Here is a 26,258-nt window from a genome sequence, read left to right as displayed (position 1 = left end):
ACTTTGGGTCTCATCTGTCCCTCTTTCCTCCACAGCAAGGAGTGAGGGGAGAGACAGGGTTCAATGGACCCACAGGAGACTCAGGCAAACCAGGAGACCAGGGACCAGGAGGACTGCCCGGGCCTCGCGGCCTCAACGGGGAGAGAGGAGTACCAGGCATGCCAGGCATTGTGGGGGCAGCAGTGAGTCCTAACGAGTTTTGACATAACAACACGGATTAGTGAGATAGTGGTGTGATTAAACTCAATAGAGAATGCTAGTGACTGACTGACTGACTGACTGACTGACTGATTGCTTGATGTTTTTTCATTTCCTTTCCTTTCCTCTCCTCTACATTCCTTTCCTCTATCCATCCTCTACTATCCTATCATCCACCTTTCCCTCTCTCTCCCTCTCCTTGCTCATCTACAGGGACGGGATGCGTCTGACCAGCACATCATTGAGGTGGTTCTGAAGATGCTGCAAGGTAAGAGGTCCCAACATTGCAAATCTACTGTGTCTACTGTATCCAGGTAACACATCGACTGCACTATAGCTAATATACATCCTCTATCCTCCTCATCCAGAGCGTCTGGCAGCTGTAGCGGTGAGCGCTAAGCGTGCCGTACTGGGTGGAGCTGGTGTCATGGGTCCCCCTGGTCCTCCCGGACCCCCAGGTGCTCCCGGTGCTCAGGGCCCACACGGCCTCACCGGTGCCCGTGGCATCCCCGGCATGTTTGGTGCCTCCGGACAGATTGGCAACACCGGACTGAAAGGTAGTAACTGAAATTGGTGACTTTCCAGATAAAAAGAGACGCTGAGGCCTCCCGAGTGGCGCAGCAGTGTTGCGGCGTCACTACAGCCTGGGGTTCGTCCGGGTTAGGGGAGGGGGGGGAGCTTTACTTGCTCTAGCGACTCCTTGTGGTGGGCTGGGCACCTGCAGGCTGACTTTGGTCATCAGTTGAACAATGTTTCCTCTGACACATTGGTGTGGCTGGCTTCCGGGTTAAGCAAGCAGAGGTTAAGAAGCGTGGTTTGGTGGGTCATGTTTCGGAGGACGCATGACTCAACCTTCGCCTCTCCCGAGCCTGTTGGGGAGTTGCAGCGATGAGAGAAGATCGTAACCATGAAATTGGGGAGAAAAAGAGACGCTGATCACTCAAAGAGTAACAGATCTCACTCAAAGAGTAACAGATCATTACAAAATACCACTGGCCCCTCTTCATCCCTCCATCTTTCTCTCTTTCAGGAAAGAGAGGAGTGAAGGGAGACAGAGGAGATCCTGGTAAACCACATGCTGGCCAGCCAGGACCCCCGGGAATACCAGGTGAGACCCCAGGAGCACCACACACTCTCCTAACACACACACACACACACTCAGCAGTGACCGTCCTGTACACACCTATCCAGTAGTTATAAAGGTGTGCAGGAGGAGGCGCATGCTCATACCGATAGGACGCACGGGGTGTGAGTACCTCTATTTTGTACAGACAAAACTGTAGTTATACAGTATGTAGAAACCAGACAACAAAGTTTAAATTAAGGCTCTAAAATGCATTAATCAATATATCCCCAGCAACTGTGAGAGAGTAAGCGGTCAATTATGTACAACAGCGAACTAATCAGTTGGTAAAGAGGCATGGCGACACAAATCCAACAAACCATGGCTTCCCCCAGAGGAAAAGACAAGGAGCAACGGTTACAATCTGTTGTTAAAAAAGTAGATACGCTCGAAAAGGAAGTAGAGGCTATTGTGTCAGACATGCATATACAAGGTGTGCGGATGAACGAACAAGACAACAAAATGTGCCATTTGGAAACAAAGTTGCAAACTAGAAGATTAATTGGACCAGCAAGAAAACAGAATGAGACAAAACAACATGAGAATATTGTCCTAACCGGAACACGAGGAAGAAGGAGACCATTCCAGTAACGTGGTTAACCTGATATCAGAGGATCTTGGCGTGGATGCCATAGGATCGGTATGAAACAGAAGACCTCTAAATACCCTCGCATGGTAATCCTCCAGCTGTGGAACTATCACACCAAAGTCAACATTCTGAAGGCACAAGGGGGAAAGGAGATCAAAATCCATGGACAGTCCATTCAATTCGTCCAGGACCTGTCTGCTAGGCTGAGAAAAAAATGCAAGGAATACATGTACATTCCGATCAGACATTCAATGGAGGAAAAAGGAATCAAATCTCAGCTCCGCTTCCTGGCAATGCTTTAGGTATGGAAGGAAACTCAAAGGATGGAATTAATCAGTGCAGATGAAGCCCTAAACAAGCTGCAAGAAACCTTTCCAGTTTAAGGAGGAGACCCTCCTGCAAAGCAGGAAAAAGCGATAATCAGTGATGCCTAAGACCAGCTTATCGTAAATTGAGACACTATTCTTTCCCCCTAATATAATCTATACTCTACTTTCCCCAAGTAACTGTTCTTCTCTATGAAGTAACGATAGAAGTAGCCGATGCCAATGGGCTAAATGGACACTGAAAAGACAATACAAAGTGGGAAGTATAGCATGTCTGTCAATAACTGTTCCATATCCATGGGATATCCACCGCCCTCATATGACATGTCTGCTTAAATGTTTTAACTGGTTCATAAATGACAGATGGAACAGACAAGGTTAACTTTGATTCTAAACAAGTAAAGGCCAACAAAATCCAACTTATTGCATGGAATGTGCACAGGCTTCATGATGGCAAAAAAAGCACAAGGTTCTTGAACATTTAAAGAGATTGTCAGCAGGTTTTCCTGCAAGCGCTACACTTCATAAAAGGAGAAATGTAATATTTAAAGAGAAGCTGGGTTGGAGATGTCTATCCTGGCACCTACTGTAGTAACAGCAGAAGTGTAGGCATCCCAGCAAACGGACCAAGAAGGACGTTTTCTAATTTTGAATTGTTTCTTACATGGGGAAAAATGCACATTAATTTAATTGTATATCCCTCCAGGGGCAAACCTGGTGTTTTTAGATATAATTTAAGCTATATTAGATCAAACCCAGACAGATTTTAGCAGATGACCTACAGTGGCTTGCGAAAGTATTCACCCCTCTTGGCATTTTTCCTATTTTGTTGCCTTACAACCTGGAATTAACATTTATTTTTCGGGGGTTTGTTTCATTTGATTTACACAACATGCCTACCACTTTGAAGATGCAAAATATGTTTTATTGTGAAACAAAAAAACAGAACTTGAGCGTGCATAACTATTCACCCCACCCCTAAAGTCAATACTTTGTACAGTCACCTTTTGCTGCAATTACAGCTGCAAGTCTCTTGGGGTATGTCTCTATAAGCTTGGCACATCTAGCCACTGGGATTTTTGCCCATTCTTCAAGGCAAAACTGCTCAAGCTCCTTCAAGTTGGATGGGTTCCGCTGGTGTACAGCAATCTTTAAGTCATACTGCAGATTCTCAATTGGATTGAGGTCTGGGCTTTGACTAGGCCATTTAAAGACATTTAAATGTCCCCTTAAACATTTTACATTTTAGTCATTTAGCAGACGCTCTTATCCAGAGCGACTTACAGTTAGTGAGTGCATACATTATTTTTTTATTTTTCATACTGGCCCCCCGTGGGAATCAAACCCACAACCCTGGCATTGCAAACGCCATGCTCTACCAACTGAGCTATATCCCTGCCGGCCATTCCCTCCCCTACCCTGGACGACGCTGGGCCAATTGTGCGCCACCCCATGGGTCTCCCGGTCGCGGCTGGCTACGACAGAGCCTGGATTCGAACCAGGATCTCTAGTGGCACAGGTAGACCACTGCGCCACTCGGGAGGAACCACTCGAGTGTTGCTTTAGCAGTATGCTTAGGGTCATTGTCCTGCTGGAAGGTGAACCTTCGTCCCAGTCTCAAATCTCTGGAAGACTGAAACAGGTTTCCCTTAAGAATTTCCCTATATTTAGTGCCATCCACATTCCTTCAATTCTGACCAGTTTCCCAGTCCTTGCCGATAGAAAACATCCCCACAGCATGATGCTGCCACCACCATGCTTCAGTGTGGGGATGGTGTTCTCGGGGTGATGAGAGGTGTTGGGTTTGCGCCAGACATTGCGTTTTCCTTGATGGCCAAAAAGCTCAATTTTAGTCTCATCTGACCAGAGTACCTTCTTCCATATGTTTGGGGAGTCTCCCACATGACTTTTGGCGAACACCAAACGTGTTTGCTTATTTTTTTCTTTAAGCAATGGCTTTTTTCTGGCCACTCTTCCGTAAAGCCCAGCTCTGTGGAGTGTACTGCTTAAAGATGTCCTATGGACAGATACTCAATCTCTGCTGTGGAGCTTTGCAGCTCCTTCAGGGTTATCTTTGGTCTCTTTGTTGCCTCTCTGATTAATGCCCTCCTTGCCTGGTCTGTGAGTTTTAGTGGGCGGCCCTCTCTTGGCAGGTTTGTTGTGGTGCCATATTCTTTCCATTTTTTAATAATGGATTTAATGTTGCTCCGTGGGATGTTCAAAGTTTCTGATATTTTTTTATAAACCAACCCTGATCTATTTTTTTTATAAACCAACCCTGATCTGTACATCTCCACACTGGGTTCTAAAATCCATGATATAGTGATATCAGATAATTATTCTGTATCATGCTTAATTACACCAACAGATAATCCACTTATAGTGACAGAATATGGAGAATGAACAGAGCACATCTTCACGACCCGAAATTTATAAAATACATTACAAATGTAGACATACAGCACAGAGAAAAGCCGACCCCTGACATAATTTGGGATGCTTTTAAGGTGTACATTAGGGGAATCATTACCTCATACTCTGCTAAAGTTACATCTGAGTTAGAAATTACAATTTAAGAATAGTAAATCACTATCTTAGAAAAAGCCCATAAAAAATATTTACAGGGTAAAGAAGAACATTACATTTTTTAACATAAGCAGGAATATGACCTTTTACATTTGAAGCGAGCCAACAACTACAGGTTAAACTCAAATAAAGCATACTATTTCATGGCAAATAAACCTGGTAAACACCTTGCAGACCTCATAAAACGAATACACACCAAACCAGTTATCATTTTAAAAGATAAGGATACAAATGCTTTAATTAGAAACAACAACAATATTAATCACAATTTTAAAAGATTCTATGAAAATCTATATAAATCAGAATTAAATAACAGTTGGACTAATCCTACAGCCGTTTTAGACGCAATAACCCTGAAGCAACTTTCAGCAGATAAAAAATAATCACAAAAAATGGAAATCACCCCAAAAAATTAATATTAGACACTGTTAAAACATTTGCACTGAGAAAAGTATCAGGGATGGACGGCTTTCCCATTGAATTTTATTTTATATTCTGGACAAGGTAGCGTCCCTATTAACTCAAATGACAACACACGTCACTCAATTCAGGGCTTCCGAGTTCCATGTATCAAACAGCTGTTTCAGTTATATTAACACCAGGAAAATCTGGAGAGTCCCCGGCAGATTACAGACCCATACATTTGATCAAACAGGGTTTATTAAAAATAGACACAAACAAGCACAAGAACATGTTTCAGAATAATACAATACACAAAAAAACAAGATGTAGATTTATCAATAATGGCTGTTGATGCCGAAAAAGCTTTCAACCATCTTGAGTGGCCTTTTCTATTTAGACATTTGGAAGCATTCAACTTTCCAGCAGAAATAATACATTTCATAACAACATTATATAAATGTCATGAATAAAAAATATACACAAATAATACATTATCTGATGAAATTGCTTTAGAAAGGGACACGAGACAGGGATGTCCTCTCTCCCCCCTCCTGTTTGCACTGGCAATTGAACCGCTTGCAGAAAGAATTAGACAGGACCCAAACGTAACAAGTATCAGTATTGGTAAACATTAATATAAACTAAACTTATTTGACGATGATCTCCTGACATACTTGACCAATATTGAAAACTCAATGCCACCCTTGTTAAAATTATTTTTGGAATACTCTAAAATCTCAGGATATAAAACTAAAGTGGAAAAAACGGAAATAATGGCAATAGGAAAAATAAACATTTGGAATTGTATCAAGGCTTTTACTTGCGACACATTGTTAAATGCGCTAAAGTGGAACGATGGGTACATATTGAATATGCGCATGCTCATCCCCAGAATCTTTTCACGTGTCTGTTTTCAAAGGATGGCGGTAAGAACATTAACAACTTCATAGTTAAGAACATCATAACAACATAAAAGAAAATTCAACGAATTCTACAAGAACCAATATATCTCCCTAAAAACACACCCCTATGGAACAATACTTTTCAGAATTCACCAATAAATTGGCCCACGTGGAAAACCGAAGGCATAGAAACTGTAAATGTGGTAATTGGAAATACAATTAATGTAGACATTTTCAAATACTGTATATGCAACTTAAAAGTTTTATATCACATTTCGACCTGAAAGCTTTTGGACATCAGAGCAATGTTGAGGAAATCCTATTTGAGTCAGAAACAGTTACTCATATGATAGGTAAGATATACCAAACCTTGCCGAGAGCCTATTCAACTGACAACCTCTTAGAAAAAAAATATAAACTATTGGAACCAATACTATAAAAGAAAGGATATTGGCACAAGATGGAGGGAGTGTTGGAACATAACAAACACAATTACAGTTAACGAAAATGTACTCTTAATCCAGTATAAACTAATGTATAGAATGTATTATACAAAAGACAAAATTAACTAATTCTACATTACAATGGCATAGTCATGTCTTTAGTGTAAAGCTAACGATGACTCAATAATTCATGCCTTCTGGGAGTGCTATAAAGTCCAAAAGTTCTGGGCAGAGTTAGAAAGCTGCACTGGCTGTCAGAAATTTTACAATGTAAGTTTAATTTTAATATGTCTATCTGCATATTTCAAGACATGGCATGCTTATTTAAATATTGAAAAAAAATCTGGCTACAGACAGAAACAACTTAAAACAAGTTGAAGTCATATGGGGCAGCGTCTTACAAGCATTAGAAACAACATTGGGTGTGGATACGGTGGGAACATCTGGGTCTGAGCATGTGTGATGTCATTAATGTTTATGGAAATGTGTGTAAATGTTAAATTGTCTATAGTTTTGTCTATGTATGTTTTAGTTTATCGTAAAAGGTGTATCAACTTACCTCAGGAAGTTATGGGGTCAAACTAAAACCATCTCACTTTCAAAACTCTTCCTCCTCAGGTCCCCCTGGTATTGACGGCGTGGCTCGAAATGGTAAGCCTGGTGAGCGAGGCACCCAGGGCTCGGCAGGAGAGGCCGGTCGTCCTGGTAAGGCGGGCCCCACTGGTCTTCCAGGGTTCTGTGAGGCTGCAGCCTGCCTAGCTGCCTCAGCCTACACCTCCCCCAGACTACAGGACTCCGCCAGGGTCAAGGGCCCCGGAGTCTAACCTCAGCTCTCCATAAAAAGCCCCACAACACCAGGGATAAAGAGAGAGACAGAAGAGAGAGAGAAGCAGGGATAGAGGAGAGAGAGAGAGAGAGAGAGAGAGAGAGAGAGAGAGAGAGAGAGAGAGAGAGAGAGAGAGAGAGAGAGAGAGAGAGAGAGAGAGAGAGAGAGAGAGAGAGAACTCTTCTTTATTGGATACCAACGAGAGCGAGGAGTGGGGGCGATACTATCGTGACTGACGTTGCCCCTCTGACCCCTAAACTGACGACCTTCAGTTTTACTGTTTGGAGACAGTTTGCAACATACACCATGCCCACCTACTTTAAATCACCATGACAATAGCCACTCACAGCCAATAACACCCCTCTGAATTTACAATCTCTGGTCAGGGATTGGCTGATGTCAATGTCAGTCACGTCCAACTGCCCCACCCCCCACCACAGAGGGAAAGAGAATGATGCAGAGTTCAAAAAAACTGGGCGCTCTGAACTCTAAAATCTCCACCTTCTGACTTCAGTGCATTCAAGACATCTGGGAACTCAGAAAAAAACTAGCTCAGACTGGGAAAAATCGCTTTGAACGGTCATCCAACTCGGAATTCCAACTCGGGAACTCGGCCTCTTTCTAGAGCTCCGACTTTCCGACCTGAAGGTCACTGACGTCATGATTTCACCTCGTATTTTTTCAAGTTCCCAGTTGTCTTGAACGCACCATGAGAGAGACGTATTGACATCAGAATCATATCCAGTGACGTTATCAGCAGCCATAGCCCCTGGACTGGGAGGACTAGAGATAGACTTTGTGTCTGATGATTGGTGCTTTTTTCTTATATACCGTGGTCACTTTAAATGCTGTTGTTTTATACCTGAAATATTAATATTGAAATATGTTTTGAAGCAGAAAAGGCAAGCATATGACCCCCTCCACCCCCCACCAAACAACAAGTGGCTTACAAGTGTACACACAAGTACAAATAAAAGATCAAATTCCACACTCCATACCGTACCATTGTAAGATGTATTGCTAAACCCCTCGACCTGTATGCTTGAGTGAAACCCCTTTTTTTTACCTCACATGTACATTGCCACCCCTTTCTACCTTTGCCTAATTTTAGAAACAAATTATTTATTTAGCCTTGATCTCTTCCTCTAGTTGCCTGGCAACAGCATATCCTGATGGGCAATCCCATCTATTTCCCATAATTCAGTGCTGTAAATCTTTGTAAATGTTTGTTGATTTTATGTAGAGAAAAAAGAGGATGGGTTAGAATATGAACCAACCAAAACAACCCATGTGTTAATTAACCTAATCAGCAATCAAATTTAGAAGTTCAAATGACTGCTTTTCCAAACAGATCAGTTACAGTAATCAATCTTTCTATGCCACTGTCAACTAACTTCCACAGAGTCAATCAATGTCAACATTCTAACAACAACTAGGTCTGATTATTTTCATTAACAGAAACAATCTATTTATTGTTCTTTATATGATTCATCTGTAAAGACGTTTAATTTCTTTTTTTCTTGGTTGTTCAGGTCAACCAATTCCAAAACAATAAAGAGGAAAGTTTTATAAAACCTGAATGTTCTTCCCTACCATGTGGGAACCGTCAGATCTCTGAATAGAAAAAATTATTGTATTAAAATAACATGGTCATTATTCCAGTGGGTTTAGAGACGGGTTAATGGGTAGAGTCTAGACTTTCTCTGTCTCTGTACCACACTTCAGTCCAGTCAGTGCTGGTAAGTTATGTTGGTGCTGCATGTAGTCTGCCTAGACTAGAGGATGATGACATACACTACATTATCCCAGTGGTAGGTATTATGGTATACGCTCTATCCTTCTGTGAGTAATACAATCTCAAAGCTGCGGAAGTGAAGCTTTTGTAAAAGCCTTCCACTTGAAAGGTATTCTACTTGGACTCATTCACATAATAGTCTCTTGCAGGTGGCTTGGAGTTTATACAAAAACAGCTCTAGCAATCTGCTTACTTGAAAAACAGAATAATTTAATTGGAGTGCTAGTTAACGTTTTGTCCTTAGTACGCTTTCATTCAGAGAACCAAGGAAAGGCATTCCAATAAAATACATTGTGCACATTGATGGTATGGGAAAAAAAACACAGTGAACTAGTCACATTATATACTTGGATGTCTCTGATCTGTTGATCAACAACATGTCTGCTTTGCTAAATGTATTAGCTTTTTCAGAAAAGTTTCCATTAAAAAAAATACCATCTCTTTACACAGGATGGCTTAATAAAAAGTACCTGTAACATAGAAACAATCAGATCTACTGAGGATAGCAGGGAAAAAGTGCTGTTGTTTCAACAAGATGTTTCTAAAGGCTAGTTATTGTCAGGGTGTTTAGCATACCTAGGGTCAGTAGTTATTCCTGACCAGGAAATACTCTGGACAGGTCACATGTTCAGGAAAAAACTCCAATAACAACTCAGAACACCTATATGTTTCTAAACCTGGTGATGTCCATTACACAGCTAGCAGTTGGCACAGTGAAGCTAGTTGGCACAGTTATGCCAGCGATTTGAGTGAAGATGGATATTAAACCTTTTTCTCTTATGTTTGATAATGACATTGAAAACTCTTAGTGGTCATAAAGCATATATTTCCGCCTAAGATCCCAAAATTACCAGGATTTCAGAAAATCCTAGGAATTTGGGGAAAGTGACCTGAATTTTTGCAACCCTATTTCAGCTACTGTACCAGTGGTGTACTCGAGGAGCAAATGATCCCTTTCAAGTTTATCTGTTGTGAAAAACAAGCTTGGTGATGTGGTAAGAGACTTGTTAATAAATTGCTACACAACAAGAAAAGTGATTTTTGAGCCAGTTTTGAAAATGCTACAGTTGAACATGATGTCGTGTACTTTATAAGGCACACATGAAAATACCTTCCAAAGCATAATAATACCACCATATATAAATCCAATCTGCTTTTACACAAAAGGCACAATTCCCTCATAATTTGTTTTACAGAACAAATGACTCCCTTTAAAATCTTATAAAAAACACACTGGTAGTGCATATATAACAGTTGACCATAACAAACACACGGCAAGCCATGCTGACGCCAATTCCAAAATACAAAAGGTATAAAAAGCCATTATATATAAATAGAAATATGTACAAAACAGGCACTCTGGGGACCTGGACATGATGTTCTTCTCACACAGTCAGGGAAGAGAAGGTGACACCTTCTCATAAGGCCATTATTTGAGGGTATAGCGTATAGATCTGTTAAAGCATCAGACATCACTCAAGTGATGAAGGTGTATATTCAAGCATAGAAATAACATAAACAACACAGCATGCATAAATAATAAAGGGAAGTTGGAATGGGAGTGCCATGTCAGTTCTATTCATTCTGTTTCTATTGCTAGAGAGAGGCAAGGTCAAAGCAGAACAGCACAAAGCAGCTGTCTAATACTCCCAACGGGCACATTTTACAATCAGAATGAAGATGAGGATTATAGTGATGATGAGGAAGAGTTTGCAGGTAGTTTTTCCAAGGCTAAATTTGCTCTTGCTGGTATTATCAAACTAAACATATTTAATTTATAGAATGAACTGATAGCTAAAGTTGGGAAAATTTGAAGGAATGAACAGATATGACAGAGAGTAGAGAGGCAGGATTGCACAGTGTCCACATTATCTCCTTTAACAAAGCCACTTCAGCCAGTACTAAGTCTTCAGTTAGAAGGTTCTACACATACAGATGTAGAATCTTAATTTGATCACCCTGTTGCAGGATTAACTTTCCTACAATGAAGGACATTTTAAATGTGTAGTGTATTTGATGTTTAAAAAGGCTTCTAACATTTGTAATTTCCACTTTGAAATGTCATACTTGATTTCCCCTTACAAAAATGTATCAACCACTACAAAAACATCCATTAATCATAATCCACATAATAATTAACATTTCCTGTTTCTGCAGGATTGTTTTCATGCTTTAGCAAACTGGCTCAAATTAAGATCCGATATCTGTATATATTTTCTACACAGGCGGTGAGTTGGACAGCTAACTGGCAAACACTTTGATGAATTAGGGATGGATGAAGAGGACCACATCAACTATGGGTGCTTCAGTATTCATTTGTTTTCTTGGGATGATTTCTTTTGATTGGACGGTAGCTGCTGGTCTTCTGTTTTCTGTTTTCTCTTCTCTCTCTCTTCACCCCTCCACTTCTGTCTCTAGTGCCTTCTGGTCTTTGGGTTGCTTTATTCTATCTCTCCATCTCTCTCATCTCTCTGTGTCTCCTTTCCTCCTCTCATCTTTAATATTCTCTCTCTAGTAGGGGCCCTTGACGGGAGGGCCCTTAGGGTTCCACTCTATTGGTTGGCTCATACAGTCAGAGGGGTTACACCGGCCCTCCCTGCCCTTCTGGCCCGGCTGTCCAGGGGTTCCTGAGACTCCAGGGACCCCCTGCTGACCCACGGGGCCACTGGGGCCCATCTTGCCATAGCCTGGGGGGCCTGGGACACCTGGGGCATGGGGAGGAAGGGACAGAGGGCATCATTGAAGCACTGGATGCACAGTGATTATAAAAGAGCAGAGCAGTTGAAAGATCTAACTTATTGAAGCTTTGGCAGGATAGTGGAGAGTTAAACATTTAGACAGGCTGATGTGGCGTCTTACCTGGTGCTCCTGGGGGTCCACTGTCACCCATCTCTCCTACACCCTTGTCACCTTTCTCTCCCTTCAGACCTTGTGGACCTGCAGACATGACAGAGGACATCACTTGAGAGAGTAGCTAACCTTTATGTTACGCTAAACTGACATCACTTGTCATAACTGTTTATGAACTCCTACGTATTTATCATGACCGTGGTATTCAGGCCTTACGACAAAAGGAATCAAGTGAAGTCTAGACTCACCCTGTGGTCCCAGGACTCCTTGGCGGCCCTCTCTGCCTATCTGTCCTGGCTGACCTGGGGCCCCTGGAGTCCCATCTCTACCTGGGTTACCATCCTTCCCTGGGGGGCCAGGACGACCGGGGGACGATACCTCTTGTGGCTGCTGCATACGAGACATGAAGTAGGCCATCCTCTCTGTTGAGGGATACAGTACAACTCCAGTTGATAAACCACCTAATAATCAATAAAGCTATTTACATTCTCTCCCACTGCTCAATTAGGAAATACGGCCAGATCTTTGCAAAGTATGGGTGATAAACCTAAACGAAAAGAAGACCACATTCTCACCATCAAATATCTTGATGACCTGCTGGCGAATAAAGTCCTTGATGTTGTCATAGTTGACCACAGGCTGTGGATTAGAGAGAGAGCGTGAGGGACATAAGAGAAGACCTAACCACCACTTTTGGGTTTTAGTCTTTTGACCAAAATGTTGGTTTAGTGTTTCATTAGACATTGTGAAACAAACACGAACATAACAAGTGATCAATTCATAATCGATGCAATTCACCCCAGTAGCTAAGGTCTCACCTCGTTGCCTGGTGTTCCTGGAGGTCCAGGGGACCCTGCAGTGCCTGGTGGGCCAGGGGTCCCCCTCTCTCCCCTGGGTCCCACTGGGCCCATCACTGGGGTATCAGCCTTGGAGGAATACCCCCCTATGCCAGGGGGTCCAGGGCGACCTCGCTCCCCTGGGGTGCCCCTCTGACCTGGGACACCTGGCTCACCCTGAGCGAGAGAGAGCGGGAAAGAGTCAGAAAAGAGGAGAGAAGAAAAGAGAAGAGGGGTGAGAGGTAGTGTGTTAGTCAGACATCCAACCACTGAAGAGTACAGTTCGACCACCGACAACAGCGTTTTATATTGAAGATTGAAAAGATTAATGAACTCCTGCACAATGGCACTTATGTATTTTCAACCATCCAACTGCTATCGAACTGTTTCCACCAACCTATTCCTGTCAGACCCTTGAAGGAGAGTCAAGTCAACAAGGGGGCAGTGTCCACTTTAGATTGTAACCGGGCCCTACCCAGCCTCCAGCGTATTACTCACTTACCTCCTCCACAATAAAAACACAGACACAGGAACTCATCCCAAATGGCACCCTATTCGAGATATAGTGCACTACTTTTGACCGGGACCCATACGGAATAGGGTGCCATGTGGGACTCACAGCTTCCCATGTATGTAGCCTAGCACCCACACCCTGTAAACAACAGCCTCAGACAGACATCTGTGATTTATGTGGAACAAAGCTGGCCATTATGAAGAAGAAGAAGAAGAAGAAGAAGAAGAAGAAGAAGAAGAAGAAGAAGAAGAAGAAGAAGAAGAAGAAGAAGAAGAAAAGAGATGAGAGCTTCTCTGTAATCTGTACTACTATAGTTAAAAACCATGACAATGCCTTCCTGTCACAATGACAAATCACCTCATCTCATGTCTCCCCTCCCACAGTAAAATAACATTATCCAGGGGACAGAGAATAACTATATTGGTTACTGTACTGTGTCTAGTGTAGAGGACTTCAGTTACTGTACTGTATCTAATGTAGAGGACTTCAGTTAGTGTACTGTATCTAGTGTAGAGGACTTCAGTTAGTGTACTGTATCTAGTGCAGAGGACTTCAGTTATTGTACTGTGTCTAGTGTAGAGGACTTCAGTTACTGTACTGTATCTACTGTAGAGGACTTCAGTTACTGTACTGTGTCTAGTGTAGAGGACTTCAGTTACTGTACTGTATCTAGTGTAGAGGACTTCAGTTACTGTACTGTATCTAGTGTAGAGGACTTCAGTTACTGTACTGTATCTAGTGTAGAGGACTTCAGTTACTGTACTGTGTCTAGTGTAGAGGACTTCAGTTACTGTACTGTATCTAGTGTAGAGGACTTCAGTTACTGTACTGTATCTAGTGTAGAGGACTTCAGTTACTGTACTGTATTTAGTGTAGAGGACTTCAGTTACTGAACTGTGTCTAGTGTAGAGGACATCAGTTAGTGTACTGTATCTAGTGTAGAGGACTTCAGTTAGTGTACTTTATCTAGTGTAGAGGACTTCAGTTAGTGTACTGTATCTAGTGTAGAGGACTTCAGTTAGTGTACTGTATCTAGTGCAGAGGACTTCAGTTAGTGTACTGTATCTAGTGTAGAGGACTTCAGTTAGTGTACTGTATCTAGTGTAGAGGACTTCAGTTAGTGTACTGTATCTAGTGTAGAGGACTTCAGTTAGTGTACTGTATCTAGTGTAGAGGACTTCAGTTAGTGTACTGTATCTAGTGTAGAGGACTTCAGTTACTGTACTGTATCTAGTGTAGAGGACTTCATTTAGTGTACTGTATCTAGTGTAGAGGACTTCAGTTACTGTACTGTATCTAGTGTAGAGGACTTCAGTTAGTGTACTGTATCTAGTGTAGAGGACTTCAGTTACTGTACTGTATCTAGTGTAGAGGACTTCAGTTAGTGTACTGTATCTAGTGTAGAGGACTTCAGTTACTGTACTGTATCTAGTGTAGAGGGCTTCAGTTAGTGTACTGTATCTAGTGTAGAGGACTTCAGTTACTGTACTGTATCTAGTGTAGAGGACTTCAGTTAGAGTTAGTGTACTATATCTAGTGTAGAGGACTTCAGTTACTGTACTGTATCTAGTGTAGAGGACTTCAGTTACTGTACTGTATCTAGTGTAGAGGACTTCAGTTACTGTACTGTATCTAGTGTAGAGGACTTCAGTTACTGTACTGTGTCTAGTGTAGAGGACTTCAGTTACTGTACTGTATCTAGTGTAGAGGACTTCAGTTACTGTACTGTATCTAGTGTAGAGGACTTCAGTTACTGTACTGTATCTAGTGTAGATGACTTCAGTTACTGTACTGTGTCTAGTGTAGAGGACTTCAGTTACTGTACTGTATCTAGTGTAGAGGGTTTCAGTTACTGTACTGTGTCTAGTGTAGAGGACTTCAGTTACTGTACTGTATCTAGTGTAGAGGACTTCAGTTACTGTACTGTATCTAGTGTAGAGGACTTCAGTTACTGTACTGTGTCTAGTGTAGAGGGCTTCAGTTACTGTACTGTATCTAGTGCAGTTGACTTCAGTTAGTGTACTGTATCTAGTGTAGAGGACTTCAGTTAGTGTACTGTATCTAGTGTAGAGGACTTCAGTTAGTGTACTGTATCTAGTGTAGAGGTCTTCAGTTAGTGTACTGTATCTAGTGTAGAGGACTTCAGTTAGTGTACTGTATCTAGTGTAGAGGACTTCAGTTACTGTACTGTATCTAGTGTAGAGGACTTCAGATAGTGTACTGTATCTAGTGTAGAGGACTTCAGTTAGTGTACTGTATCTAGTGTAGAGGACTTCAGTTACTGTACTGTATCTAGTGTAGAGGACTTCAGTTACTGTACTGTATTTAGTGTAGAGGACTTCAGTTACTGTACTGTATCTAGTGTAGAGGACTTCAGTTACTGTACTGTATCTAGTGTAGAGGACTTCAGTTACTGTACTGTATCTAGTGTAGAGGGCTTCAGTTACTGTACTGTGTCTAGTGTAGAGGACTTCAGTTACTGTACTGTATCTAGTGTAGAGGACTTCAGTTACTGTACTGTATCTAGTGTAGAGGACTTCAGTTACTGTACTGTATCTAGTGTAGAGGACTTCAGTTACTGTACTGTATCTAGTGTAGAGGACTTCCGTTACTGTACTGTATCTAGTGTAGAGGACTTCAGTTACTGTACTGTGTCTAGTGTAGAGGACTTCAGTTACTGTACTGTATCTAGTGTAGAGGACTTCAGTTACTGTACTGTGTCTAGTGTAGAGGACTTCAGTTACTGTACTGTATCTAGTGTAGAGGACTTCAGTTACTGTACTGTATCTAGTGTAGAGGACTTCCGTTACTGTACTGTATCTAGTGTAGAGGACTTCAGTTACTGTACTGTGTCTAGTGTAGAGGACTTCAGTTACTGTACTGTATCTAGTGTAGAGGACTTCAGTTACTGTACTGTGTCTAGTGTAGAGGACTTCAGTTACTGTACTGTATCTAGTGTAGAGGACTTCAGTTACTGTACTGTGTCTAGTGTAGAGGACTTCAGTTACTGTACTGTATCTAGTGTAGAGGACTTCAGTTACTGTACTGTGACTAGTGTAGAGGACTTCAGTTACTGTACTGTATCTAGTGTAGAGGACTTCAGTTACTGTACTGTATCTAGTGTAGAGGACTTCAGTTACTGTACTGTGTCTAGTGTAGAGGACTTCAGTTACTGTACTGTATCTAGTGTAGAGGACTTCAGTTACTGTACTGTATCTAGTTTAGAGGACTTCAGTTACCGTACTGTGTCTAGTGTAGAGGACTTCAGTTAGTGTACTGTATCTAGTGTAGAGGACTTCAGTTAGTGTACTGTATCTAGTGTAGAGGACTTCAGTTACTGTACTGTATCTAGTGCAGAGGACTTCAGTTAGTGTACTGTATCTAGTGTAGAGGACTTCAGTTAGTGTACTGTATCTAGTGCAGAGGACTTCAGTTACTGTACTGTATCTAGTGTAAAGGACTTCAGTTAGTGTACTGTATCTAGTGTAGAGGACTTCAGTTAGTGGACTGTATCTAGTGCAGAGGACTTCAGTTACTGTACTGTATCTAGTGTAGAGGACTTCAGTTAGTGTACTGTATCTAGTGTAGAGGACTTCAGTTAGTGTACTGTATCTAGTGTAGAGAACTTCAGTTACTGTACTGTATCTAGTGCAGAGGACTTCAGTTAGTGTACTGTATCTAGTGTAGAGTACTTCAGTTAGTGTACTGTATCTAGTGTAGAGGACTTCAGTTAGTGTACTGTGTCTAGTGTAGAGGACTTCAGTTAGTGTACTGTATCTAGTGTAGAGGACTTCAGTTACTTTACTGTATCTAGTGTAGAGGACTTCAGTTATTGTACTGTATCTAGTGTAGAGGACTTCATTTACTGTACTGTATCTAGTGTAGAGGACTTCAGTTACTGTACTGTGTCTAGTGTAGAGGACTTCAGTTACTGTACTGTATCTAGTGTAGAGGACTTCAGTTACTGTACTGTATCTAGTGTAGAGGACTTCAGTTACTGTACTGTATCTAGTGTAGAGGACTTCAGTTACTGTACTGTATCTAGTGTAGATGACTTCAGTTACTGTACTGTATCTAGTGTAGAGGACTTCAGTTACTGTACTGTATCTAGTGTAGAGGACTTCAGTTACTGTACTGTGTCTAGTGTAGAGGACTTCAGTTACTGTACTGTATCTAGTGTAGAGGACTTCAGTTACTGTACTGTGTCTAGTGTAGAGGACTTCAGTTGCTGTACTGTATCTAGTGTAGAGGACTTCAGTTACTGTACTGTATCCAGTGTAGAGGACTTCAGTTACTGTACTGTGTCTAGTGTAGAGGACTTCAGTTAGTGTACTGTATCTAGTGCAGAGGACTTCAGTTACTGTACTGTATCTAGTGTAGAGGACTTCAGTTACTGTACTGTATCTAGTGTAGAGGACTTCAGTTACTGTACTGTGTCTAGTGTAGAGGACTTCAGTTAGTGTACTGTATCTAGTGTAGAGGACTTCAGTTAGTGTACTGTATCTAGTGTAGAGGACTTCAGTTACTGTACTGTATCTAGTGCAGAGGACTTCAGTTAGTGTACTGTATCTAGTGTAGAGGACTTCAGTTAGTGTACTGTATCTAGTGTAGAGGACTTCAGTTACTGTACTGTATCTAGTGTAGATTACTTCAGTTAGTGTACTGTATCTAGTGTAGAGGACTTCAATTAGTGTACTGTATCTAGTGCAGAGGACTTCAGTTACTGTACTGTATCTAGTGTAGAGGACTTCAGTTAGTGTACTGTATCTAGTGTAGAGGACTTCAGTTAGTGTACTGTGTCTAGTGTAGAGGACTTCAGTTAGTGTACTGTATCTAGTGTAGAGGGCTTCAGTTACTGTACTGTATCTAGTGTAGAGGACTTCAGTTAGTGTACTGTATCTAGTGTAGAGGACTTCAGTTAGTGTACTGTATCTAGTGTAGAGGACTTCAGTTAGTGTACTGTATATAGTGTAGAGGACTTCAGTTATTGTTATGTATCTAGTGTAGAGGACTTCAGTTACTGTACTTTATCTAGTGTAGAGGACTTCAGTTACTGTACTGTGTCTAGTGTAGAGGACTTCAGTTACTGTACTGTATCTAGTGTAGAGGACTTCAGTTACTGTACTGTATCTAGTGTAGAGGACTTCAGTTACTGTACTGTATCTAGTGTAGAGGACTTCAGTTACTGTACTGTATCTAGTGTAGAGGACTTCAGTTACTGTACTGTATCTAGTGTAGAGGACGTCAGTTACCGTACTGTGTCTAGTGTAGAGGACTTCAGTTACCGTACTGTATCTAGTGTAGAGGACTTCAGTTACTGTACTGTGTCTAGTGTAGAGGACTTCAGTTACTGTACTGTATCTAGTGTAGAGGACTTCAGTTACTGTACTGTATCTAGTGTAGAGGACTTCAGTTACTGTACTGTGTCTAGTGTAGAGGACTTCAGTTACTGTACTGTATCTAGTGTAGAGGACTTCAGTTACTGTACTGTATCTAGTGTAGAGGACTTCAGTTACTGTACTGTGTCTAGTGTAGAGGACATCAGTTAGTGTACTGTATCTAGTGTAGAGGACTTCAGTTAGTGTACTGTATCTAGTGTAGAGGATTCAGTTAGTGTACTGTATCTAGTGTAGAGGACTTCAGTTACTGTACTGTATCTAGTGCAGAGGACTTCAGTTAGTGTACTGTATCTAGTGTAGAGGACTTCAGTTAGTGTACTGTATCTAGTGTAGAGGACTTCAGTTAGTGTACTGTATCTAGTGTAGAGGACTTCAGTTAGTGTACTGTATCTAGTGTAGAGGACTTCAGTTAGTGTACTGTATCTAGTGTAGAGGACTTCAGTTACTGTACTGTATCTAGTGCAGAGGACTTCAGTTAGTGTACTGTATCTAGTGTAGAGGACTTCAGTTACTGTACTGTATCTAGTGTAGAGGACTTCAGTTACTGTACTGTATCTAGTGTAGAGGACTTCAGTTAGTGTACTGTATCTAGTGTAGAGAACTTCAGTTAGTGGACTGTATCTAGTGCAGAGGACTTCAGTTACTGTACTGTATCTAGTGTAGAGGACTTCAGTTAGTGTACTGTATCTAGTGTAGAGGACTTCAGTTAGTGTACTGTATCTAGTGTAGAGGACTTCAGTTACTGTACTGTATCTAGTGTAGATTACTTCAGTTAGTGTACTGTATCTAGTGTAGAGGACTTCAGTTAGTGTACTGTATCTAGTGCAGAGGACTTCAGTTACTGTACTGTATCTAGTGTAGAGGACTTCAGTTAGTGTACTGTATCTAGTGTAAAGGACTTCAGTTAGTGTACTGTATCTAGTGTAGAGGAATTCAGTTACTGTACTGTATCTAGTGTAGATTACTTCAGTTAGTGTACTGTATCTAGTGTAGAGGACTTCAGTTAGTGTACTGTATCTAGTGCAGAGGACTTCAGTTACTGTACTGTATCTAGTGTAGAGGACTTCAGTTAGTGTACTGTATCTAGTGTAGATGACTTCAGTTAGTGTACTGTGTCTAGTGTAGAGGACTTCAGTTACTGTACTGTATCTAGTGTAGAGGGCTTCAGTTACTGTACTGTATCTAGTGTAGAGGACTTCAGTTAGTGTACTGTATCTAGTGTAGAGGACTTCAGTTAGTGTACTGTATCTAGTGTAGAGGACTTCAGTTAGTGTACTGTATATAGTGTAGAGGACTTCAGTTATTGTTATGTATCTAGTGTAGAGGACTTCAGTTACTGTACTGTATCTAGTGTAGAGGACTTCAGTTACTGTACTGTGTCTAGTGTAGAGGACTTCAGTTACTGTACTGTATCTAGTGTAGAGGACTTCAGTTACTGTACTGTATCTAGTGTAGAGGACTTCAGTTACTGTACTGTATCTAGTGTAGAGGACTTCAGTTACTGTACTGTATCTAGTGTAGAGGACTTCAGTTACTGTACTGTATCTAGTGTAGAGGACGTCAGTTACTGTACTGTGTCTAGTGTAGAGGACTTCAGTTACCGTACTGTATCTAGTGTAGAGGACTTCAGTTACTGTACTGTGTCTAGTGTAGAGGACTTCAGTTACTGTACTGTATCTAGTGTAGAGGACTTCAGTTACTGTACTGTATCTAGTGTAGAGGACTTCAGTTACTGTACTGTGTCTAGTGTAGAGGACTTCAGTTACTGTACTGTATCTAGTGTAGAGGACTTCAGTTACTGTACTGTATCTAGTGTAGAGGACTTCAGTTACTGTACTGTGTCTAGTGTAGAGGACATCAGTTAGTGTACTGTATCTAGTGTAGAGGACTTCAGTTAGTGTACTGTATCTAGTGTAGAGGATTTCAGTTAGTGTACTGTATCTAGTGTAGAGGACTTCAGTTACTGTACTGTATCTAGTGCAGAGGACTTCAGTTAGTGTACTGTATCTAGTGTAGAGGACTTCAGTTAGTGTACTGTATCTAGTGTAGAGGACTTCAGTTAGTGTACTGTATCTAGTGTAGAGGACTTCAGTTACTGTACTGTATCTAGTGCAGAGGACTTCAGTTAGTGTACTGTATCTAGTGTAGAGGACTTCAGTTACTGTACTGTATCTAGTGTAGAGGACTTCAGTTACTGTACTGTATCTAGTGTAGAGGACTTCAGTTAGTGTACTGTATCTAGTGTAGAGAACTTCAGTTAGTGGACTGTATCTAGTGCAGAGGACTTCAGTTACTGTACTGTATCTAGTGTAGAGGACTTCAGTTAGTGTACTGTATCTAGTGTAGAGGACTTCAGTTAGTGTACTGTATCTAGTGTAGAGGACTTCAGTTACTGTACTGTATCTAGTGCAGAGGACTTCAGTTAGTGTACTGTATCTAGTGTAGAGGACTTCAGTTAGTGTACTGTATCTAGTGTAGAGGACTTCAGTTAGTGTACTGTGTCTAGTGTAGAGGACTTCAGTTAGTGTACTGTATCTAGTGTAGAGGACTTCAGTTACTGTACTGTATCTAGTGTAGAGGACTTCAATTATTGTACTGTATCTAGTGTAGAGGACTTCAGTTACTGTACTGTATCTAATGTAGAGGACTTCAGTTAGTGTACTGTATCTAGTGTAGAGGACTTCAGTTACTGTACTGTATCTAGTGTAGAGGACTTCAGTTACTGTACTGTGTCTAGTGTAGAGGACTTCAGTTACTATACTGTATCTAGTGTAGAGGACTTCAGTTACTGTACTGTGTCTAGTGTAGAGGACTTCAGTTACTGTACTGTATCTAGTGTAGAGGACTTCAGTTACTGTACTGTATCCAGTGTAGAGGACTTCAGTTACTGTACTGTGTCTAGTGTAGAGGACTTCAGTTACTGTACTGTATCTAGTGTAGAGGACTTCAGTTAGTGTACTGTATCTAGTGTAGAGGACTTCAGTTACTGTACTGTATCTAATGTAGAGGACTTCAGTTAGTGTACTGTATCTAGTGTAGAGGACTTCAGTTACTGTACTGTATCTAGTGTAGAGGACTTCAGTTACTGTACTGTATCTAGTGTAGAGGACTTCAGTTACTGTACTGTATCTAGTGTAGAGGACTTCAGTTACTGTACTGTGTCTAGTGTAGAGGACTTCAGTTACTGTACTGTATCTTGTGTAGAGGACTTCAGTTACTGTACTGTATCTAGTGTAGAGGACATCAGTTAATGTACTGTATCTAGTGTAGAGGACTTCAGTTACTGTACTGTATCTAGTGTAGAGGGCTTCAGTTACTGTACTGTATCTAGTGTAGAGGACTTCAGTTAATGTACTGTGTCTAGTGTAGAGGACTTCAGTTACTGTACTGTATCTAGTGTAGAGGACTTCAGTTACTGTACTGTGTCTAGTGTAGAGGACTTCAGTTACTGTACTGTATCTAGTGTAGAGGACTTCAGTTACTGTACTGTATCTAGTGTAGAGGACTTCAGTTACTGTACTGTATCTAGTGTAGAGGACTTCAGTTACTGTACTGTGTCTAGTGTAGAGGACTTCAGTTACTGTACTGTATCTACTGTAGAGGACTTCAGTTACTGTACTGTGTCTAGTGTAGAGGACTTCAGTTACTGTACTGTATCTAGTGTAGAGGACTTCAGTTACTGTACTGTATCTAGTGTAGAGGACTTCAGTTACTGTACTGTATCTAGTGTAGAGGACTTCAGTTACTGTACTGTGTCTAGTGTAGAGGACTTCAGTTACTGTACTGTATCTAGTGTAGAGGACTTCAGTTACTGTACTGTATCTAGTGTAGAGGACTTCAGTTACTGTACTGTATTTAGTGTAGAGGACTTCAGTTACTGAACTGTGTCTAGTGTAGAGGACATCAGTTAGTGTACTGTATCTAGTGTAGAGGACTTCAGTTAGTGTACTTTATCTAGTGTAGAGGACTTCAGTTAGTGTACTGTATCTAGTGTAGAGGACTTCAGTTAGTGTACTGTATCTAGTGCAGAGGACTTCAGTTAGTGTACTGTATCTAGTGTAGAGGACTTCAGTTAGTGTACTGTATCTAGTGTAGAGGACTTCAGTTAGTGTACTGTATCTAGTGTAGAGGACTTCAGTTAGTGTACTGTATCTAGTGTAGAGGACTTCAGTTAGTGTACTGTATCTAGTGTAGAGGACTTCAGTTACTGTACTGTATCTAGTGTAGAGGACTTCATTTAGTGTACTGTATCTAGTGTAGAGGACTTCAGTTACTGTACTGTATCTAGTGTAGAGGACTTCAGTTAGTGTACTGTATCTAGTGTAGAGGACTTCAGTTACTGTACTGTATCTAGTGTAGAGGACTTCAGTTAGTGTACTGTATCTAGTGTAGAGGACTTCAGTTACTGTACTGTATCTAGTGTAGAGGGCTTCAGTTAGTGTACTGTATCTAGTGTAGAGGACTTCAGTTACTGTACTGTATCTAGTGTAGAGGACTTCAGTTAGAGTTAGTGTACTATATCTAGTGTAGAGGACTTCAGTTACTGTACTGTATCTAGTGTAGAGGACTTCAGTTACTGTACTGTATCTAGTGTAGAGGACTTCAGTTACTGTACTTTATCTAGTGTAGAGGACTTCAGTTACTGTACTGTGTCTAGTGTAGAGGACTTCAGTTACTGTACTGTATCTAGTGTAGAGGACTTCAGTTACTGTACTGTATCTAGTGTAGAGGACTTCAGTTACTGTACTGTATCTAGTGTAGATGACTTCAGTTACTGTACTGTGTCTAGTGTAGAGGTTCAGTTACTGTACTGTATCTAGTGTAGAGGGTTTCAGTTACTGTACTGTGTCTAGTGTAGAGGACTTCAGTTACTGTACTGTATCTAGTGTAGAGGACTTCAGTTACTGTACTGTGTCTAGTGTAGAGGGCTTCAGTTACTGTACTGTATCTAGTGCAGTTGACTTCAGTTAGTGTACTGTATCTAGTGTAGAGGACTTCAGTTAGTGTACTGTATCTAGTGTAGAGGACTTCAGTTAGTGTACTGTATCTAGTGTAGAGGTCTTCAGTTAGTGTACTGTATCTAGTGTAGAGGACTTCAGTTAGTGTACTGTATCTAGTGTAGAGGACTTCAGTTACTGTACTGTATCTAGTGTAGAGGACTTCAGATAGTGTACTGTATCTAGTGTAGAGGACTTCAGTTAGTGTACTGTATCTAGTGTAGAGGACTTCAGTTACTGTACTGTATCTAGTGTAGAGGACTTCAGTTACTGTACTGTATTTAGTGTAGAGGACTTCAGTTACTGTACTGTATCTAGTGTAGAGGACTTCAGTTACTGTACTGTATCTAGTGTAGAGGACTTCAGTTACTGTACTGTATCTAGTGTAGAGGGCTTCAGTTACTGTACTGTGTCTAGTGTAGAGGACTTCAGTTACTGTACTGTATCTAGTGTAGAGGACTTCAGTTACTGTACTGTATCTAGTGTAGAGGACTTCAGTTACTGTATTGTATCTAGTGTAGAGGACTTCAGTTACTGTACTGTATCTAGTGTAGAGGACTTCCGTTACTGTACTGTATCTAGTGTAGAGGACTTCAGTTACTGTACTGTGTCTAGTGTAGAGGACTTCAGTTACTGTACTGTATCTAGTGTAGAGGACTTCAGTTACTGTACTGTGTCTAGTGTAGAGGACTTCAGTTACTGTACTGTATCTAGTGTAGAGGACTTCAGTTACTGTACTGTATCTAGTGTAGAGGACTTCCGTTACTGTACTGTATCTAGTGTAGAGGACTTCAGTTACTGTACTGTGTCTAGTGTAGAGGACTTCAGTTACTGTACTGTATCTAGTGTAGAGGACTTCAGTTACTGTACTGTGTCTAGTGTAGAGGACTTCAGTTACTGTACTGTATCTAGTGTAGAGGACTTCAGTTACTGTACTGTGTCTAGTGTAGAGGACTTCAGTTACTGTACTGTATCTAGTGTAGAGGACTTCAGTTACTGTACTGTGACTAGTGTAGAGGACTTCAGTTACTGTACTGTATCTAGTGTAGAGGACTTCAGTTACTGTACTGTATCTAGTGTAGAGGACTTCAGTTACTGTACTGTGTCTAGTGTAGAGGACTTCAGTTACTGTACTGTATCTAGTGTAGAGGACTTCAGTTACTGTACTGTATCTAGTTTAGAGGACTTCAGTTACCGTACTGTGTCTAGTGTAGAGTACTTCAGTTAGTGTACTGTATCTAGTGTAGAGGACTTCAGTTAGTGTACTGTATCTAGTGTAGAGGACTTCAGTTACTGTACTGTATCTAGTGCAGAGGACTTCAGTTAGTGTACTGTATCTAGTGTAGAGGACTTCAGTTAGTGTACTGTATCTAGTGCAGAGGACTTCAGTTACTGTACTGTATCTAGTGTAGAGGACTTCAGTTAGTGTACTGTATCTAGTGTAGAGGACTTCAGTTAGTGGACTGTATCTAGTGCAGAGGACTTCAGTTACTGTACTGTATCTAGTGTAGAGGACTTCAGTTAGTGTACTGTATCTAGTGTAGAGGACTTCAGTTAGTGTACTGTATCTAGTGTAGAGAACTTCAGTTACTGTACTGTATCTAGTGCAGAGGACTTCAGTTAGTGTACTGTATCTAGTGTAGAGGACTTCAGTTAGTGTACTGTATCTAGTGTAGAGGACTTCAGTTAGTGTACTGTGTCTAGTGTAGAGGACTTCAGTTAGTGTACTGTATCTAGTGTAGAGGACTTCAGTTACTTTACTGTATCTAGTGTAGAGGACTTCAGTTATTGTACTGTATCTAGTGTAGAGGACTTCATTTACTGTACTGTATCTAGTGTAGAGGACTTCAGTTACTGTACTGTGTCTAGTGTAGAGGACTTCAGTTACTGTACTGTATCTAGTGTAGAGGACTTCAGTTACTGTACTGTATCTAGTGTAGAGGACTTCAGTTACTGTACTGTATCTAGTGTAGAGGACTTCAGTTACTGTACTGTATCTAGTGTAGATGACTTCAGTTACTGTACTGTATCTAGTGTAGAGGACTTCAGTTACTGTACTGTATCTAGTGTAGAGGACTTCAGTTACTGTACTGTGTCTAGTGTAGAGGACTTCAGTTACTGTACTGTATCTAGTGTAGAGGACTTCAGTTACTGTACTGTGTCTAGTGTAGAGGACTTCAGTTGCTGTACTGTATCTAGTGTAGAGGACTTCAGTTACTGTACTGTATCCAGTGTAGAGGACTTCAGGTACTGTACTGTGTCTAGTGTAGAGGACTTCAGTTAGTGTACTGTATCTAGTGTAGAGGACTTCAGTTAGTGTACTGTATCTAGTGTAGAGGACTTCAGTTAGTGTACTGTATCTAGTGTAGAGGACTTCAGTTACTGTACTGTGTCTAGTGTAGAGGACTTCAGTTAGTGTACTGTATCTAGTGTAGAGGACTTCAGTTAGTGTACTGTATCTAGTGTAGAGGA

General features: G+C 41.1%; 1 protein-coding gene across 1 annotated transcript in view; it reads right to left on the bottom strand.

The window, feature by feature from the left end:
* Positions 1-9,381: 9,381 nt before the first annotated feature.
* The window catches only part of LOC311123000 (uncharacterized protein), a gene marked incomplete at its 5' end in the record, with an annotated part of 138,871 nt that continues 121,994 nt past the window's right edge, over positions 9,382-26,258 (bottom strand). Inside the window, 5 exons of the mRNA XM_084197298.1 lie at positions 9,382-11,895; positions 12,050-12,127; positions 12,289-12,462; positions 12,616-12,679; positions 12,859-13,053. Coding sequence (XP_084053424.1) covers positions 11,702-11,895; positions 12,050-12,127; positions 12,289-12,462; positions 12,616-12,679; positions 12,859-13,053 — 705 coding nt within the window. The remainder of the gene's footprint in view (positions 11,896-12,049; positions 12,128-12,288; positions 12,463-12,615; positions 12,680-12,858; positions 13,054-26,258) is intronic.

The sequence above is a fragment of the Coregonus lavaretus genome (genome assembly GCF_964263955.1).
Source record: "Coregonus lavaretus genome assembly, contig: HAP1_SCAFFOLD_1109, whole genome shotgun sequence".
NCBI classification, from domain to species: domain Eukaryota; kingdom Metazoa; phylum Chordata; class Actinopteri; order Salmoniformes; family Salmonidae; genus Coregonus; species Coregonus lavaretus.
This window is presented reverse-complemented; position numbering and strand designations above follow the sequence as displayed.